The sequence below is a fragment of the Muscardinus avellanarius genome, assembly GCF_963383645.1.
Source record: "Muscardinus avellanarius genome assembly, chromosome: 5".
NCBI lineage: Eukaryota > Metazoa > Chordata > Mammalia > Rodentia > Gliridae > Muscardinus > Muscardinus avellanarius.
In genome coordinates, this window is record NC_137790.1 from 83,286,629 (window position 1) to 83,307,260 (window position 20,632).

General features: G+C 39.3%; 1 protein-coding gene across 1 annotated transcript in view; it reads left to right on the forward strand.

Annotated features, from left to right (window-relative positions):
* Nucleotides 1–1,719: 1,719 nt before the first annotated feature.
* Nucleotides 1,720–20,632, forward strand: part of P3H2 (prolyl 3-hydroxylase 2) — a gene marked incomplete at both ends in the record, with an annotated part of 162,370 nt that continues 143,457 nt past the window's right edge. The window contains one exon of the mRNA XM_080695632.1: nucleotides 1,720–2,205. Coding sequence (XP_080551758.1) covers nucleotides 1,720–2,205 — 486 coding nt within the window. The remainder of the gene's footprint in view (nucleotides 2,206–20,632) is intronic.

The window sequence follows — 20,632 nt, forward strand, 5'->3', positions numbered from 1 at the left end:
TCCAGTCAGCTTCAAACCAGAGCTTTTTTTTTTTTTTTTAAATTATTTAGTGAGGTTTAGTGAAAAAAAAAAAAAAAGAAATAAGAGCACAATTCTTCAGTGTCCTTTGGAGTTATTTAGTGTGTTAGTCAGCTTTTCATCACGGTGCCCAAAATACCTGAAAAGAACAACTTAGAGGAGGGAAGGTTTATTTTGGCACATAGTTTTAGAGGTTCGGTCCATGGTCAGCTGGCTCCAAGGCAGAAACATCAAAGCCACAAGGCATGGCAGAAGAAGCTGTTCAGTTCACGATAGATGGAGAACAGGTAAAGAGAAAGATAGGAGGGGACCAGGGACAGATATAGCCCCAACGTTATGCCCCCAGTGACCCACTTCCTCCAGTCACCTTCTACTTCTGAACCTTGCTGCTCCGGGGAACCAGGCTTCAGCACATTACCTTTTTTTTTTTGGTGGGGGATGGGCATTCCTGATCCAACTGTAATACAGAGCTAGGGCTGTTCATGGCCAGTGTCCAGACCCAACAAACTGAATGAAGGGCAACTCTGGTAAGCTCTTCAGCAGAGTGGTGATTCTGCACAGACTTCCTAGGGAAGTTCAGATCAATTAGATAATACATTCTCCTTTCCCAGTGACAAGAGACTGGTGAAATTCCACTGGCAGAAGGAGACAAAAGGAATGCCCCCAAGAGGCAGGCTGGAGTCCAGGGTCCAGAAGCTTGCAGGCATCCTTCTGAGAGTGCTGGCCAAGGGGCAGGAGAGGGAATACCTTGGCGCAAAAGGTATTTACGACAGAGGACTAGCATGGAACAGGAAAGCCTGCAGGTAGTCCCTTGGAGTCTGGCAGCCCTTCCTGTCTGTTTTCCCATTTCTAGATCCATGCTCATTGCGTAAGTCCTGGATGGAGGTACTGGATTTATTAAATTGCCTCTTTGTTCAACTCTCACAACCAGGATTTAGATCTGAATAGCAGTTGAGTTTAACGACTGGCTATTTTAAGAGAAGAGGAAACTGAGGCTTAGGTGCTCCACTATACAAAGCTGGAAAGCCGACAGAGGCAGAACCTAAGTACAGCTTCTCCTTCCAGCGTTTCTGTGTAGGCATTGACTGTTCTTTACCGAGCCAGGCCCTTGCTCCAGTGCACACACTCACACACCACCCAAAGTGGGACGAGGCCAGGGAAGGAACAGTGACCTTTGGTTCCAGAGGCCCAACGCTGAGCCCTTCCTTTGTGGCTTCTCAGCTGTCTAAAAGTGGGCAGGTCACTTTTCTTCACAAACTCATGGGTTCTGCAAATTGCGAGATCCTGTACAGATTCCAGAAACTGATTATGACCCTAACCTCGCTAAGCTGGATTTTTCTTCACCTCTAAAAAACAATGCTGTAAAATCCACTTGTGCACTTCCAAGAGAATTCCCGTGTAGAGCTCCTCCCCCCCCCACCCCCCCGGTGCTCCGCCGCTCCTGCTCCCGGGCTGGCCCTGCCCGGCATCCCCGTGGCTGTGGCCGGAGCCCGGAGCCCGGCGCGCGGAGGCTCGGCGGCAGAGGGAGCGTGCGAGCCGTGGGCGTCTCTTTAAGAGCCGGCGGCCGGGCAGAGCCTCTGCCTCTAGGTCCGCGGAGCGCCGCGGGTCACCTGGGGCGGCCAGATCGGGACCCGCGCTCCCCGCCCGGGGTCGCGGAGCCGTCTCGGAGCGCGGCGGGCTCGCGCGTGTCGGCCGCGGAGGATGCGGCGGCGCATCGGGGCGTCGCTGCAGCTGCTGCAGCTGCTGCTGCTGCTCCCGCCCGGGCTGTGCGGCGGCGCCCCGGGCAGCGGGCGCGGGGAGCCGGGGCCGGAGTCTGAGCCCGAGCGCGGGCCTCTGCAGCCCTACGACCTGCTCTACGCCAGCGGCGTGGCCGCCTACTACGGCGGCGACTACGAGCGGGCGGTGCGCGACTTGGAAGCCGCGCTGCGCAGCCACCGGCGGCTGCGGGAGGTCCGCGCGCGCTGCGCCCGCCACTGCGCCGCGCGCCGCCCGCTCGCGCCCCCCGGGGCCGGGCCCGGCGCCGAGCTGCCCTTCTTCCGCGCGCTGCTGGAGCGGGCGCAATGCCACCGCGGCTGCGAGACCCAGCGCCTCGGGGGGCCCGCGTCCCGACACCGCGCCGGCGAGGACGTGCGCAGCGACTTCCAGCGCAGAGTGCCCTACAACTACCTGCAGAGGGCCTATCTCAAGGTACCCGAGCGCGCCCCTGGGCACACCTAACGCCCCCCGGGGCTCCGGAGGCATCCCTAGGGCTGGCTGCCCGGGGTCTTTCCAGTTGGGGCTCTTAAGCATTGGTCTCATGTGAGTCTAGACACCTGGTGGCCCAATCTCCATAACCAAGAGTAGATCAACTTGGGTAAATCTCTCCATCTCTCTCTCTCTCTCTCTCTCTCTCTCTCTCTCTCTCTCTCTCTCTCTCTCTCTCTCAGAGAGCCTCAGGATGAGAGTTGTACAGATTGGATGATATTTAAAGCGGCCATTGAACTCAGTCCATGAGGCCATGACAAGAGCCTTGTCTGGTGCAAGTTTTTTCCTTTCTCGGTACAATTACATCCCATCTCTTCTCTGTCACTTTTCCCAGCAAGTCCGTATCTTTTCCTCCCAAGTTTAACCAAAAGTATTCTCAAGATAGCAGAGTGAAAAGTGGACCTGTTCCTTAGCACATTTGTTTCCCCTGTGGAATGGTTAAGCTCAGAGGTTACAGAGAAGGAGATCGATCGTGGGGTTGTGAGAGGCGGTGTCCCACTTGGTATCCATGGAGCTGACTTTGTCTCTGATAGAGGGCTTCCTGTTCCTGGAGACTCCTATTAAACTGGGTTGCTTGACATCAGATGCCTGGGGACTCTTTTATTTTTGTGTACTTAACTTCCCTGAAGTGTCAGGAAGGATATAGTGCAAGTTGGCAGATTTCCCACAACCACAGTTTTGAAGATTTAACTGGATGCTTCAGCAGAGAAAATTTAGAATGAGTTCCTTCACCCCTGCCTCCACTTGCCCCTGCTGCTGTACATTACATGCTGTCTCCCCACCTTCTGACTTTCTGTGTCAATATTTCATTGCCTCTTCCACAGCTGTTGGAGAAACAGCAGCCCTGGGGGCGGGAGGTTGGTTGGTACTGCTGGCAAATGGCCTACGTTACATTTCTAAGGAAACAAAAATATATAACCATGCTCAGACACTAATGCCGTTAGCCGCTGATCCTACAGTGCCTCAGCTGTCGCAAGTGACAGGGCTCTCAGATTCACAACTGTCAGAAGAGTTCATGAAGTCACACCTGAGACCAATTCTCAACTTACAGTGTGCTGTAGCTAAAAGTCCATGAGCTCACTAGACTAGTGCCTTCCACTAGAAAGGAAGAGAAAGCCTGAATTCCTTGGATGGTTTATCTCCTGCTTGTATGTGCCTTCTATTGGACTTGTTAAATCATGCATTAAGTATAACCCTGTTTGTTTTTAAGAGAGTGACTCCGTTTGGTGTGATCTTCCAGAAATCAGGCAGTTCTGGATAGAGAGGGGACCCTGAGTACCTGACAGCGAAGATATCCTAAGCTAGAGATATCTGCCCTGAGCAGAACCTGAATGGTTCTGTAGCACGACCCACCTAGGAGTCTCAGATGTGCAGTTGGCAGTCTCGCTGGTGGTTTTGTCACACATCTTGGACAGATTTTCCTCTTTCAGGTCTGCAGAAGGAGTGCATATTCATGCTTACTCCTATAAAAATAAACAGCCATGAGGTAACTGTCAATATGTGGGTTTCTTTGCTTCTGTAATTATGCTGGCCTCACTGTTAATGTTAACACTTATCAGTCATTCCCCTGCTCCTGTCCCCTGGTGGAAGATCAAAAAAGTTGAAGGTATAGGTTTAACAGACCTCATGTTTATGCAGCTAATTGGTTATAAGAACAAGTCACATATGGACACTTCTGTGTTTGAATGACTGGGCATTGTCTGGCAAATCAATGAAGCTTAAGAAGTTTTTCAAAAACGTTTGGCTTCATGTCTTCATTTCTGTTCTAGCCTCAATGTTTTTGAAAGCAAAACAAGTCCTCATTTCACCTCTACTCTGACAGATGAAGTTTCTTGGGTCCATGTAGTTGATGATCCCTTAAGAAGGAAATATTTTTACCCCCTTGGAAATTTGTTGTTGATGGTTGGAATTTATAAACACCTAAAAGAGGCATCGTGTTTTTTTCTTATCCTGTACTCTTATAAACTCCACAAATTTAGCTTTGGCTTGGCTTCCCGGTGATTATACTCACAAGCACATACACACCATCATTTAAAACTAAGACAGATTCCTCAAATAATAAAGAGATATCCCCAGGCTGTGACAGCTCTGAATTCTGGGGTGTTCATTCACTGAGCAGATGAGTTCCTTAGACATGCCTGGATATGATTGTGATGCCTTGCATTATCAAATTACTTTTGACATCAGTGATCCAGTTTGCAGTTGCAAGTATAATCCTGGCCCAGATTGAATTTGTTGAGGATCGGAAGGCTTCACAGAGCTGAAGAAGCACGGTGCTTTTGTAGGTATTAAGTTTGCAAACTCCAGATGCTCTCAGGAGGTATGTCTTCTCCCCCAGATCTTGGTTAGTGAGCCACGTTTGGAAGCCTATCCTTTATGCTGGTGTGTTGGAGAAGAAGGATTGAAAATTGTGAAATCTGAGGCCTCTTTGCACAGATGAGGAAAGGATGCTCACAAAAGAATGGGGACTTGCTCAGAGTCACTGAGCTAGTAGCAGATCAACATGATTTGATGAGAATGGCACAGCACAAGGGGGAGGGGGCCAGGAGTCTGGGGTCCACTCATAGCTACCTGATCCCAGGCCTGTGCTGTGCCCACAGCCCTTGGGACTGCTGCAAGTCCCAGAGAATGCTGCAATCCCAAGGGCTAGCCTCATGCCAGATTTGGACAGCTCCAGGGATGAGAAGGACCTTGTTGTGTAGGGTCATAGACACTGCACATCTGTGAAGTAGTATCTTCTTCAAGGCCTAGCATGCTGGGAATTTGTCTGAGCAGCTACTATGCTGGCCCCTAGCTACACTTTTTTTTTTTAATGTGTACAGGGAGGGTGAGGCTCTTGAAACTTTTGATATCATTTCAGACTGTAAGACATAATTCATGATTCATAGCCTAAATCCTAGGAAATAGCTTTTATCATAGCATTCTCTGCTGAGAAACTTTCTGTGGTTTCCCCTTGCCACCAGATAAAGCCCAGATAGTTAATACAGTGCTTCCTTCTACCTTTCCAGTCCTCTTTGTGCCAACTTGGCTGCCTTCTAGCCACAGGGAACAGTGGGCGTTTTGCCTTAGGTCTGACACTTTGGCGTAACTTACATGGTAAAGTTGAACAGAATATGGATGTAAAGGGTCCAGAAGAGGGTGTGAATCTCAACAAAACTGAGAGATGTGTTTATTCTTCTTATTAGTGCTAGTAGCAACATTTTTCTTCTTCTTGTTTACATGTTCAAATAATAACTATATTAACACAAACATACCTACTTTTGTGAGGTACTTCTTAATCTCTCCACAATTGCCACTCATACATCATTTCTCTCTTTCCTTAATGCTTATAACAGGGAATTTGTTCCTCTTTTGTCAGTTTTTTTCATTTTTATCCTTATTTTGGAGAAAATTGGTATATTTGCTATCAATTATGTGTGCTCCCTGAAATGAGGGATCATCTTAGTTATTTTTATATCTCCTGAAGTAGCAATCCTCAAATCTGGGTACTTGTTAGATAGGTGGTTATTACTGGTGTCTCAGGCATTAAAAGTAGGGTTTAAAATTAGAGCTTTGGGATCAGTAAGTCTCAGTTTTGCTGTCAGCAACCATTTTCCCTCCATATATCTCAAATGGGGGATGGTAGCAATAGATATTTAGTATATATTTGTTGAATGAATAATAGCTTGGTTCTGTGGATATGAAATATTGTTGAGGAAGATTTCTGTGTGGTGTTTAATCCCACTGGTTTCCTTGATGGTCAGTTGGGAAAGAAAGTTACAGGACTGTGGACAGCCTGACCTCTCACTATTCTCTACTTGGAAATTTTGGCTTTTGGTGCAGGCCTCCTCCCTACCTCCTCCAGCTTTTATGCCATTTATTCTTATTACTTAAACTACTTCAGAAAACTCTTGACCCATTGTACCTGTTTCATGTGCATTTAAATGTGGAATTTAAACAGATGTAAGAAAGATATTTTCCTTTCTTATGTGTCATTGAGAACCAGGAAGAGTTTGATAGTGTCTCTTCTTTCCTCTCACTGTTCCTAGCCCTTTAAGAAAAGCATACAAACAACCAACGTAGCGTTGTTTTAATTGTTTTACTTAAAATAAACTTTCTCTGAATGTTTTGTTTCTGTGTTGGTGCCTCATGATGTTTGGTCTTTGTTTTTCTTCTCAGAAGGTGGGGGGAGAAATGAATTAAGTTAGGCAACTCTGTCTCTCCCTCCTAGAGTCATCTAACTAAAATCCTTTTATCTTGACTGTCAAGTATTTTATTAGTGCTGAAGTTATTTCTTCAGTCTAATTTTGTTTTATGGACTGCTTCCTCCTTCTAATATGAATGCCTTGAATGAGAGATTAAAACACTCAACTATAGATTCTGTAAGTTCAGAATTAAAAAAAAACTGTCCCTGAGTTCCATATTTAAATATTTTTTACCTATATGAAGAATATATACATTTTGTTCAAATTACTTTCTTTTTTAATAAATAATTATATTTTATTATCTACAGAGCTTATTTTTTCACTGAATGAGAATTCAAAAAAGTGAAAGCTTTATATACATATATCAAAGAGATCTTAAACAGGTGATGAAACTTAAAGGCTATCATTGAAATAGTGAAAATTTGATCACATTATGATATAAAGGATTTATAGTATAAAGTTTTTTATACATAAAATAAGCAAATACTGGAACTGTAGGAAATATATTTTACCACTTCTTTTTTAAATTTTTTTTTAATTTTTAATTTTTTCTTCTTTTTTATTGGTGTATTCTATTCATACATCATATTGGGGTAAAAAACTTGTGTGTACATACATGTACACATCTCAAATTACTTTCAAATAAGAGGATGATTATCTTTTTGAAACAGCTGTTCTGATAGTTATTTCCTTAGGAGATGAGGCTTTCTTTGTTTTCTCTTACACAGTTGAAACATTTTTTGTGCTGGAATCATCAAAATGCACTAATCACCATCATTATGTCCCACTCCTTGGGAAGGAAAGCTGGGACATGCTGCTTTGTTTAGCAAGCTCCTAGGTCCCGAGTGCCAGAATCCCAGTTGCTTCTTCTGTGGTTGTCCATTTGAAGGCTGCTTACCTCTGTATCAGTCATCCATTCCCTTAAAAGAACTAAGTGCTATGGAGGGTTAACATTTAATTAGATGAGAGCAGCAATAGCTTATACATTTTCTCCCCTCTCAGCCTGAAGGATCAGGGATTCCTTCACAGGTCTTAATAAAAGAAAGCCAACAAAACTCAACAAAACACAACAAAAAACTGCTTGTCTTTTCTTTTCTTACAGATCCCATCTCTTGAGAATCAAGGCATTCTGCCACTAACATTTGCTTGCTGATAACTCCAAGGGGGTGGCTATATGGAGGTCTTTTGGAAATGACTGATAAAATGTCAGTTTAGTTTATGGATGGGATTTACTAAATTTGGAAAGGTGCCTACAGGTTCACCTAAAATGCAAACTTACTGCATTTGATTTAACAACAGTTCTTTTGTAATTCTAGGGAATGGAGTAAACTGTAGATTTGTAGAATCACAGATCTTTAGGCTGGATGGGTCTCCAAGGGATCATCTTCAAATTATGTAGTTACTTTAGGGGTAGTGAAGTAGGAATGAGAAAAAGGAGCAATTTTGTCCAAGAAATGTAATCCAGCAAATGTAACAATGGCAATTATTGAAACTATGGAAATGGTATTGCTTGAAAGACCCTCAAAGGTTATGGGGAAGCCTATCCCTGTCACCTTACAGACGATGACAGTCGCCTCATAATGACAAATCAAGTAGAGTCAACTAGTGGAGCTGGTTCCAGAATGCAGGTATTTTGATTTATATTCCTGTGTCCAGACTCTGTGGAGGACTTGGCTACCTCCCTAGGGGCTGACTGGTGAATCAGCGTGGCAGTGAGATCTATAGGGAGCCTGCTGAGGAAAAGCAAGGCACATGTTTCTGGACTGCCCCCTCCACCCAGCATTTTCATTCACATGACACATAGGTCATTCAGCTAAAGTCACAGTTGTCTGGTGGAAATTTTTGCATTTCTCACTAGGAAAAATAATTCCTTCTGTCTTTTTTTTCCATTCAACTTTCTTCTATAACTCTTTTTTGTCTTTTAATTCATCCCTCCTTTACTGCTGTCTGACTTCCTGGCTGTGTAATTTCTACCAGACCTGGCCATCATTTGCCACATGATCCAGACACATCATTAAAGAGACGTTTTGGAGGCAGCCTTCTGCCTGGTAAGCCTAGTGTTTTGTGTGTGATTTTCTCTTTTTAATACAAAAGGGACTGCAGACTATTGTTGGAAGAGGCTAATTGTACCTGACCACACTCCTTTCTGCTTTACTATACTGTATAATTTTCTATACTTATTCCTCACTTCTTCCTCTTCCTATCCTTAAATTGTCTATTGGAGGTCTACACAGTAAAGGTACAGAGTTAGAGTGATCATTGGAGAAAGAGAAAAGAAAGTAGTAGTGGGATTGAGGTCAGATTTTTGGTTATAATAAAGTGAAAACAGTAGAGTCTCTGATTTAATCTTATAAATAGCCACCAACATTTCTTTCTTTAAAATGCTTCTTTGCATGTGTCTTATACTTGGGCGTGGATTGTAGGGTGATTTTCTCCAGCTTCCCATCTTTCTGCCGCTGTCCTCTGCCATATTCATGGAACATTAGTGCTCCAACCATAGCATTTTACAAATAGAAAAATAAAGCCTAAAAGAGAACTGAGTTGTCCAAATTTAATGCAATTAAATAAAAAAGTTGAATTAGAATTCAAGTTCCCAGAATCTCTTCTACCTCGGTGACACTGCCATTGATCACTATTTGTAAGATTAATGTTGAAATAAGAATTGTACCCTCAATGAGCTCACATCTAGTAAATATAGAATTTAAGATGGCACATGATTATAATACATACAAAGCCCACAAGGTAAAGTGTCATCCTTGGTTCAAATTAGATGGCTATTTGGGTGGTCCCAGCTATTCCATTAATGATAAGGAAAGTAACTTAACACCCTAGAGATAGTGACCATTTCAATAAATTTCTTATTCTGTCTGAGTTTCTTCTGTGACTTTTTGCAAATTGAGGTGGCTGGACCAGCTTAATTATTTAGGTTCCTCAAGATCTGGCTCTGAGATTGAGGCTCTCAAAGATATTGTTTGGGCAAAGGATTAGAATTCAACTAAATAGTCCAGTCAAGTGACCTGAGGTTCTTTCTGCCTGTCCATGACACCTTATACTACTGTTCTATTTATCTCTGGGAAAAACACACAAACACAACCTGGATGGGTGCTATTACTTGGTGAGGCTGTTGCAAATGAATAAGGCAAAGTATCTTCTTTGGAAGGGAATTGAAGGAGTAAGAGCCAGAAAAAAGGAGCTTCAGAATGTCAGAATTTCCAGAAGTTCAGGGCTATCCTAATTATCCTGCTGGAATTCATTATGTGCAAATACCATGATTCAGTTTTTGTTCAAATAACAGAATACTACTAGAGATTGCACTGGGACCCTGGAAAAAAAGTGAATAAAAGCAAAAGATACAATAAAACAAATAAATACAAAACAAAGGAATTACTAATAAACCTGGGAACATAAAAAAGTTAATTTAGCCAAATTTGATTTATAATTCTTGCCTTAATGGTAAATGGTAATTTAATTATGCCAAGCTCAATACACAATAGTCAAGGAAGGATTCAGACACAGAGAATGATCCTAACACCAGATTTGGCTCTTTATTAAAATGACCTAAAATTATACTACCAGAGATTAATCTAGTAGACTGTGAAGATTATTTCTACACTGAAGCAAGAGTTGTTTGTGAATAATACCTTAAAGATTGAATCTAGGCTTAGCATTTGATTCTAATACACGGCATTTATAAATGCTGCCAAGGGCAAAGACTTTCATAATCATCATAGTTTCTATAGGATTAGCAAGGGTTCAGTTAAACAGAGGACCCTGCAGGTTTCAGGTCAGTAGGCATGTAAGGCAGGGTTTCTCAACCTTGGCTAACTCATTTGGAGATGAATAATTCTTTGTTGTGGCTGGCTTTTCTGGGCATTTTTGCATGGTTAGCAATACCCCTCACCCTTAGCTACTAGATCCCAGTAGCAGTACCCCCAACACCCTCCAAGCTGTGATGACAAAAAGTGTTTTTGTACATTGCAAAGCATTCCCTGGAGGTAAAAAAAAAATCACCTCAGGTTGAGAACACTGTTGCAAACTTATTTAAGATGACTAGACAGCAAGGTTAGACAAGTTTAATTCAAATTTCTGCCAGTATATACTAGATGACAATCTTCCACAGATGAATCATGATATTTATGACAAAGTTTGGCTCTAGCTTAAAATTGTTTACGAGAGGACATCCATTAGAAATGGATCCTTTCTCCCCTAGATGCAAAATACTGGGCTCATATCCCACAGCTGGCCTTCTGTAGCCACGATCATTCAACTTGTAGAAAAGACCAGAGGATCTGGCTTTGGTCTGCTTATTGTCCCAGCATGACAGAACGGGTTGCTTTAGGGATACAAACTCCCTCTCAGCAGTGAACTCTAAAGTCCAGAATTAGTACATTTCTCATTTAACTTGGATAGTACCCAAACCCAGTCTCTTAAAAGTGTGCTGCTGCAGCTGTTTCTTGGGGATTCGCTCTGTATCACATACAGTGTTGGGAAGCAGCTTGTCTCAAATGAAAAATGCCAACTTTAAGAAATGGGGAAAATAAGAAGAGGTCAGAAGAAGGAAGAGATGAGAGAGAGGAGAGAGAAAGAGAGATAGAGAGATAGATAGAGAGAAGATCAGAGGGAGATATGAAAATAGAAGGAGAAGAAGAAATAAGCAGAGATGAAGCAAAGGAAAGCAAGAGCAATGGAACTGAAGTCCAAGCAGCTCTAGGCATGAAAAGACTCCACACAAAACAAGACGTGGATGTTACACATTATAATGTCCATGTCTCTCTAGCAGAACCAGCGATTCAGAAGCAGATGTTGGTCTTTTATTTTTTTCAGTCCTTTCTCACCATAGGCCCAAACTTCACTGAGACACTTTTGCCTGGGAAAGCTCAGGGTAGCAGGAAGGAAGAAATCCTTTTGAGAAAGAGTCATCATTTAAGCATTTGTCATTTACCAAATAATATGAACTCTCTCTAAAAACAAAACTAATGAAAGAGGAAGAATCCTGATAAAAGTGTCACGGTTAATTTATGTTTAATTATACTTTTTTCCCAATCCACAATTAAAAATATATTGAGTCCTTTGACATGTAATCTTTTTTTCTGCTAGGCCTTAGAAATAGGATGATGAATAAGACTTTTTCTCTATTTTCAGGTAGGTCACAGTCCATTGAGGGAAATAAATGAGTATATATAAATGAGTATATAATATCTATAATGCTAATCCTCCAGGTGCTAATCCTATGTGCATAGGCAGTGGTAGGTCAGGGATGATTTCTGTCAAGGCAATGGAATTAGATATGGAAAACTTACTTAAAAATTATGGTATAAGAAAATTGAAAGGTAAAATATACTAGCAATTTTAATGGTTTGATAGAGGAAAAGAAATAAAACTATTATAAGCAGATATAATAGAAAATTTGGAGAATGAATTTAATCAAGACTACAGGCAGATTTAAGAAAATATTTGATCAAATTTTAAAAGTATATGTGCCTTTTTTTTTTTTTTTTGGTGGTACTAGGGTTTCTGGAAACCTTTCTACCTCCAGGCTACACTCCCAGACCTATTTTATACTTAAAAAAAAATATTTGGAAACAGGGTCTCTTAAGCCAGTGCGGCAGGCTTTGAACCTGCGCAATCCTCCTGTCTCCGCCTCCCAAGCGTGGGGATTACAAGCGTGCGCCACCACGCCCGGCTGTATATGTGCCATTCTGAGGCTTGAAGAAATCCGTGTATGATAGTAATGAATAAAATAAGTCCTTTTAGGGAATTTTGTTAATATCTCAAAGCTAACTCTAAAAGAATTATAATTATAGTGCTTTTAAATCTGTTTAGAGTAAACTGGTTTATGTTTATGGGAAAATAAATGGAAATGGAGAAAATTATGCAGGGTGAGATCAGCCAGTCTCAGAATGTCAAGGGTCAAATGTTTTCTTTCATATCTGGAAGCTAGAGAAAAAACAGAAAATACGAGGGACTTTAAATAATTGAGGAGCGTGACCAGTAGAATAGTGGAAGGGGATAGAGTGAAGCAAGTATGAAGGGGAAAGGGAAGAACTAATTAAAGAAACAGCAGTGCCTGTGCACGGAGGCCTCACTCCCAGTCTTGCTGTCATGTATGTGAAGGGATGGGTGGTGGGGTGGAATTTGAAGAGATTCGCACTAAGACCGTGTGCATGTCTGTTTAAATTTGAACCTCACTAAGATGTATAGTTACAATATACCAACAAAAGTATATATATATATATAATTTTTTTTGTGTGTGTGTGTCTCGGGAAGGAACCCAAGGGTATTAGACCTCCAAGCTATTTTTCTTCTTTATTTTGAAACAGGGTCTCACTAAGTTGCAGAGGGCCTCACTAAGTAGCTGAGGCTGGCTGCGAATAGTGATCCTCCGGTTTCAGTCTCCCAAATTCTGGGATTACAAGTGTGTGCCACCATGCTCGGCAAACAAAAGAATTTTTAAAAGTGAAACAAAAAGCAGAAATATGCATGTCACTTCCAAGTATGTACCTTGCAGAAATCATTACACGTGTGCAGTGAGACTCTATGAAGTTGTTCATGTTAACAGTTTGCGTAGGACTGAAAAACAGATTAATTTTCCACAACTATGGAAATACTATAGTTATGGTGTATTTATAAAATGAAAGTGAAATTTTTGGTAAAAAATAAATTATATGGAAATAACAAATAAATCGATTTAGAAAAATCTCATTTTGTCACTTCTGGTTTTTCTTTTAATTCTAGATACAGTTGTAACCTTTTTATAGTTTTTCAAATTACCTTTTCTGTATCTTCAGTTTCTGCCTTTTGGAAATTAAAAAAATTACTTAGTTCACAGGGATAATGAAGGGATAAACTGAGGAAATATTTGTGAAGGCCATTTAAGAAAGAAAAGTATACATAGACTGAGGAAAGAGAAAAGGGAGGAATTAATTTTTTGCCCATTTCTTGATTTAATTATTATTATATTATGTTTTCATTAGTCTGTGTGTGTGTATGTGGTACTGGAGGTTGAATTCAGGAGCATTGTACCTCAAAGCTAAGTTGCTAGGGCTCTACCTCAGTTCCTATGGCTGGCCTTGAACCTGAAATCCTCCTGTTATGGCCTCCCAAATACTGGAAAAGGGAGGAATTAGAATCCCCATTAGTAGACTAAATCATGTAGACAACAGTGTTATGAAAGAGAAACAAAAAGAAACTCTTCCTTTACTTCACACAGCTCAAAGGTGTGAAGAATTTTTTTCCTTACCAAAAATAATTTCCTGAATTATTTTTTATTTCAAAAGGTAAGAATTTTTAAGGAAATCACCAACTGAGAAATATATCTATAGAGCAGTCATTAAACTTTGAAAATCATGTTGTGTTATCTTGATATATTTTGTTTGCAAGAATTTATAAACAAATATGAAATGGCAGAATATTTCTTTTAATTTATGAAGTCCTTGAAAACACCCACTGAGACTTAACCTTGAGGCAGCATATTTTATAACTAAAACATTTTAGCAATAGTAGACATTATTGATTGACTGTTACTGTTTCAGATATAATGCTTTAAGCTTTACATAACCCTTCTTATCATAGCCTCACAACAACCTTAAAGCATCAATTCCAGTGTGATCTTCATTTTGCAATAAGGTAGTTTAGTTTGAAAGATCAAATAAAATGTCTGCATTTGCACACAAGTAAGTCATGGAGGTGGAATCTGATTGCTAGTTTCTCTGATCACAAAACATGAACTCTTACGCACTTTTCATAGCTTGGGTTTTGACATTGAACATATGTTTGTCAAAAATGCCTACCTTTTATTATTTGCATGGCACTTTAAGCTTGCCTATAGGAACTTAAGTTTTATATCTGGAAAATGGAGCTAATCAAACCTACTTCACATTACAGAGTTCTTGTGAGAACTTAATTTTTAAAAAAGAGGTTGTTCCTGCCGGGCGTGGTGGCGCACACTTGTAATCCCCGCTCTTGGGAAACGGAGACAGGAGGATCGTGCAGGTTCGAAGCCAGTCCCGCTGGCTTAAGAGACCCTATTTCCAAAAATAAAAAAAGTATAAGATAGGTCTGGGAGTGTAGCCTGGAGGTAGAAGGGTTTCCAGAAACCCCAATACCACCACCACCAAAAAAAAAAGAGGTTGTTCCTTATATCATAGCTTCTAGGAAGAGCAAGGCCTTGAGAGGGAAGATGAAGGGCAAAACAATTATTTAGACCAAGACAATATGATAACTGGAGGAAATAATTACACACCGTATGCGTGAAAAACTGGAGGACATATAAAACCAGAGTGTGATCTGTTTAATTTGAGCTACCAGTGGCAAGTGTAGTCAATACCCCACACATTGTACAGATTCTTAGTCACTTCACCATCAGGCTAAAACAACAAGGGTGCTCTCACTGAAAACTTTGCATGGTTTGCTATGTTAACTTTTGAGCCAGGCATAGTGGCATACACCTGTAATCTCAGTACCTTGGAGGCCAAGACAGGAGGATTCTAGGTCTGAGGTCAGCCTTAGCAACTTCTTGAGGTCCTCAGCAGTTTAGCAAGATCCAATCTCAAAATAAAAAATAAAAAGGACTGGGAGTGTAGTTTGGGGGTAGAATGCTCCTAATTCCCAGTACCAAACAGACAGACAGACAGACAGACAGACAGACACACACACACACACACACACACAGACACAGTTTATAGCTCATCTCCAAATACTTCATTCTACCATCCTCCCATTTTACAATTTCATTGAGATAGTAGCCTCTCTACATTAAAAAGGGACTCTGTTAAGACATATCCAAATCCTTTCCATTTTATATTAATAAGTAAAATCTTTTCCCATAGATCAACACATCCTGGGAATTTTAAAGCCTTTTAAACCTCTTCCCCACCCAATTTCATGTACCAATGGGAGATAGATGGTCTTAATTTGGGAATCCACAAACATCTCATCACAGACAACCAGAACGAAACTGTTTCTTGTACAACACACATATAAATGGAGGAGTAACTCAAAGTCTACAGATGAAGAAATTTAAACTCTATTTTCAGTTCTGTTGCTAATGTTCTCTCTAGCCCAAGGAGGTCTTCATTTGGAAAAGGATGATTTTAGATCAGAAGGTTTTTTTCTGCACCTGCCAGCTTCAGATTCTGATATTCTTTAATACATTGGTACAGGGAGCCAACAATTTACCTGTGGAAAGAGAATATTAATGAGAGTAATAAAAGGAATATTAAGTGTTATGAGGATAAAAGAAGTTTAAAAGGTTACAGGAGAGAAGTATGTCCAGTATGACTTATGCTAGTTCTCACTTTTTGGCAGTGAGTCACTTTAAAGTAAAATTTGAAAAGAGGTTACTCCAATATTTAATTTGGTGCTGTTTTAAGAGGACAAAACAAACTAAGCCATATTTAAAAGAGAAAAAGGAGATAGAAGAATCAAAACTATGTTATCTGAGAAACAGTTGAAATGGGGATGGGTAGACTGATGAAGAAGAGACAGGACAACAAGATACATCTAAGCCATCATTTGAGACAGTTATTCTTCATCTTAATGGCATTGAGGAATTTAAGCACTAGGACCAAATAATATCAGTTACAGAGAGCAGGATTTTGATATAATATGAAAGACTTTTACAACACTGACAGCTGTCCTAAGATAAAATAGGTAGTCCAAAGGAATATGTTCAGCCATGAGTCAGACAGATGCCTAGTGGAGAGGTGGTATTTAGGATTCAAGCTCTGCATTATGTTGAAATAGGTGAGCTTTTCTAATGTAGAGTTAATAATGCTCCATGATTTTATTAAGTGGAAATTTGCCTTCTACCCACAAATGGATCATTAAAGTATTATTTTATTTTATTTTATTTTATTTTATTTTATTTTATTTTTTTGCAAGTCTGGGGTTGGAACCCAGGGACATTTTACCTCCAAGCTACACCCCCTGCCCTAATTTTTATTCTTTATTTTGAAACAGGGTCTCACTAAGTTTTGGAGGACTTCACTAAGTAGCTGAGGCTGTCAATGCTGGAATCACAAGTGTGCACCACCATGCCTGGTTTAAAGTATTTTTTATTGGCAAAGTTCTACAATCTCTGTCTCGCTTTTTAATGCTGGTCAATATAATCTTAGACCAAGGTCACCAGTACGCTTCCTATAAATAATTTGCATAATATAAAAAAGAACGTGAATAAACAGTAGCAAGCCCTTAAAGCACACATGCAGGGACACTCAGTCACAGAAGATTTAGCAGTAACAGGATCCACATCGCATATATGATCAGCATTGGTCTTGACTTCTGACTCAAGTCTCTCTGAGATAACATCTGAAATGGATTTATTTGTGGTCACAGAGAACCAAAGGAAGTTTTAAGTAAAATTTATTACAACTTTATGATATGTCCATGCTTGGAACTGAAAGTGAATATACCTCTCTTACCAAGTATGTCTTAAGTTATACTCAGAAAAACAATCGCGTTTACAGATCTTTGCAATCCTATTCTGATTTTCCTTATTCGTGTGCTGTTCAGAGGCAAGTTTAAAAACCTAGAGATCATCTCTTCTGTAGTTCTTAAACCTTTTACTAGTGTTAGTTCTGGTTAGTTTTACATGCAAGTTCCTAGGGCATCCTCCTAAAACATTACATTTAAGAACTTCTAAAACATGTTAAATTAGCCGAGCGTGGTGGCACACGCTCGTAATCCCAGCACTTGGGAGGCTGAGACACGAGGATCTTGGTTCGAGGACAGCCTCAGCTACTACTTAGTGAGGCCCTTTGGAACTCAGTGAGACACTGTTTCAAAATAAACAATAAAAAATAGGGCTGGGGGTGTAGCTTGGAGGTAGAATGCCCATGGGTTCCATCCCTATTACCGCAAAAAATAAAAAAATAAATAAATTAAAAACATGTTAAATATTTTTAAATTGATTATTGCAAAAGAATATTTAAAGGATATCAATATATAAAATATTATTAAGAAACATTTAAAAATATATTTATCCAGCCCCTTCTTCACCAGAATTCTCCCCACACTCTAGGCAAGAGGGGTGGAGTGCTGCTCCCAGCACTAGAGAGAAGGGGAATAAGCAGAAATCCATGCTCTCTAGACCACTCTAAATACGTCAGCTGGTTTGTGTGGTAGCTCGTGTCAAGTTAAGAGTAATCTTTCCCTCCCCTGATTGTGAAGTAGATATGAAAATGTGAGACCTACAATTCTTGCTGAATTGCCCTCAATATGATTTTATATATAGATTCATAGGAGTAGCTTGTTTGGAGTACTTTGATTTAATTCTTTATTGTATAAAGAAATAATTTATTATTCTCATCCATTTACCTAATAGGATCTTTAACAAAACTTGGGAGGCTGAGGCAGGAGGATCACTTAAGCCCAGAAGTTAGAAGCCAGCCCTGGCAACATAGTGAACCCCTATCTCAAAACAAACAATGAGAAAACAAAGATTTAGCCAGGCATGGTGGTGTATGCCTATAATCCCAGAACTTGGGAGGCTGAGATAGGGGATCATATGTCTGAAGTTAGCCTCAGCAACTTAGTGAGACTCTCAGCAACCTAGTGGATCCTGTTTTGCAATAAAAAATAAAATAGGGCTGTAGCTCAAAGGTAGAAGACTGCTGGGTTACATCCTCAGTGCCACCAAAACAAACAAATGAACAAGAAAACAAAACAAAAGACACAGATTTATCTAATGTGTTTTATATGGTAAAATGATTTAAGAAGAAAAAAACTCCCCTAAATTATTTCTTTTTCTCTATTATCCCAGAATAAATAGAACATCATAATAAATACAACCAAAATTCCAGATTATTATGTGTATTCAACTTAAATTTTTATGTATGGCTGCCACTGATAATTTAGTCTTGGCCCTTGGTAGAAACCAAATACATGTTGGTTTCATTTGAACTATCAATTTTTCTAGACCATGTTTTTGTTTTTCTATAATTTTCTGCAAAGTTGAATATTAAGAAATGCCGAAATAATTGAAAAAATCTGCACTTGATCGCAATTTTTTAAAGATAGCTCTTTCAGGGGAATACTAACTTTGTTGGTCAACTTATGATTAATCGTACCAAGTTGGGTGAGATAACAGGAGTTATGAAATGTTGGCTCTAATTTTAACTATGTCAGTAACTCTATAGTACTTTATGACAGCTAACCCTTTCTTGACTTCACTGTATTCAAATATATGTATATATTAGTGCTGGGGATAAAACCCAGGGTCTCATGCTAGGCAAGCGCTCTACTACTGAGCTATAGCACCAGCACATATCTTCATTTGTAAGAAGTGGCTGGAATATATAATATTGGAAGTCTCTATCAGTGTTACCGTATTTTGATATTTGTCAGGATATTTCTTTTGATAAACATATGCATTATATGATACTGACCTGTGAAATTCAGAAATTTTGCTCCTTGGTTTGGTAAATAAATCTTAGCATCCTGCTCTCCATACCATTTTTGTGATATTTAAATATTAGAATGATAGGCATTTAGCTAATACAAAGTACTAAATATATCAGAGAGGAAATCCATATAGGCAAGTTCTTTGCAATCATAAAAATAGTCTTTTGCAACAGAATTGATGTCTTGAAGGAATATTTTATTCTCATCATGCAACTTGAAAACCAGCCCCAATATTTTTCCTCCCTGACTTTCTTATTAGGAAATATGTTCAATTTACTACATGGTTCTCAGATTTCTATTCAAGTGCTGTCAGCCAATGGTTAAGATTCAGTTTTATCCAAAACATTTACAATTTCCCATAATGCTAAATCAAGATCAAATATAAATTTGCTAATATTTATATTGCTAATATCAGCTGTTCTCTAAGAATAAAGCAGTTTATAGATTGGTATTCAAGTACAACCTTTTATTTGAAATGTAGTTTTCTTTGCTATACACATATACACACACATACTCAGAGTTCTATCATCCATTTATATTTCAACATACTTTGATTCAAAGCATCTATTTTCTAGTTCGTAATAAACTGTGATTAAATGGGAAGAAAAAGTTTTCTATGATGTGTATGCTTTTAGGAACAAAGAAACAAGAAGTTATTCTACCACCTCGTCTGTGATTCTTCTCCAGTGTTGAACTATAGAGCAATATCCTTTGTATCCACATGTGTTGGCGATGTTCCTTCTCTGTGGCATGTATTGCTTTATGTTGTGCGATATCCTATAGCATCATTTGAAAATATATTTTTTCAGAAGTCTGTTCTTCCTTCTTTCCAATCATGACATGTATTGTTAATGTTGAAGTATTTTTACAAGCTTTTAGACAGTAGCTATTTCTGTTTCATTTGAACAGCAAGTACTTTTGCTTCAGAAATGATAACTTTCCAAGTTATTTTTTACATAACTTTTTTAGGTTTAGTATTTATCTTTATTATTACTCTTCAGTGAATCACTAAGGAGCCAGGTATCTTTTTTTTTTACTATAGAATGGACTTAAAGCAAAATATAGCAATAATAAAGTTGTCAATTTTATAAAGATAAATATTATTGTTTAAATGATATATAGAAGCAAGATTAAATGAACCTTGAGAGTTAAGTGATAATTTTCAGGGTATAGTGAATCTAGTAAAAACTCATATAACTTTAAGAATGTTGTAATTATAAAGAACATAATGAGATTGTCATGTAAAGCATCATAAAAATAATGGGATTGCCTTGAACATAATGGGATTGCCTTGAAAAGCATTATAAAAATAATGGGATTGCCTTGAACATAATGGGATTGCCTTGAAAAGCATCACTGCATTTTAAATTTGTGAAATATACTCAGACTACATCAGTTTTGAGTCTAAAACTGTTGGCCAATACAGTAAGTCATGAATGATTGATATATTTTGGGAAACACTGATCTAGAGAAATAAATGAGGTCATATTTTATGATGTTGAACAATTTACTTAAAGCTTCTGGACTTTTATTTACTCATCTGGAAAGGAGGAGTAAGTCATAATGATCTTGTGAGGATGTTAATTAGTGAATGCAAATTAGGTACTTAGTACTGGCTTGTAGTAAACTCTCCATAAATAACAATTGCTGATAATATAATTATCATTTTTCTACTGGGCTATCATCTATTATTGTGTTTCATTTATATGAACTTTTGTCATTTTCAAACCTCATCTCTCTTATTTTATTTATTTATTTATTTATTTATTTTGCAGTACTAGGGA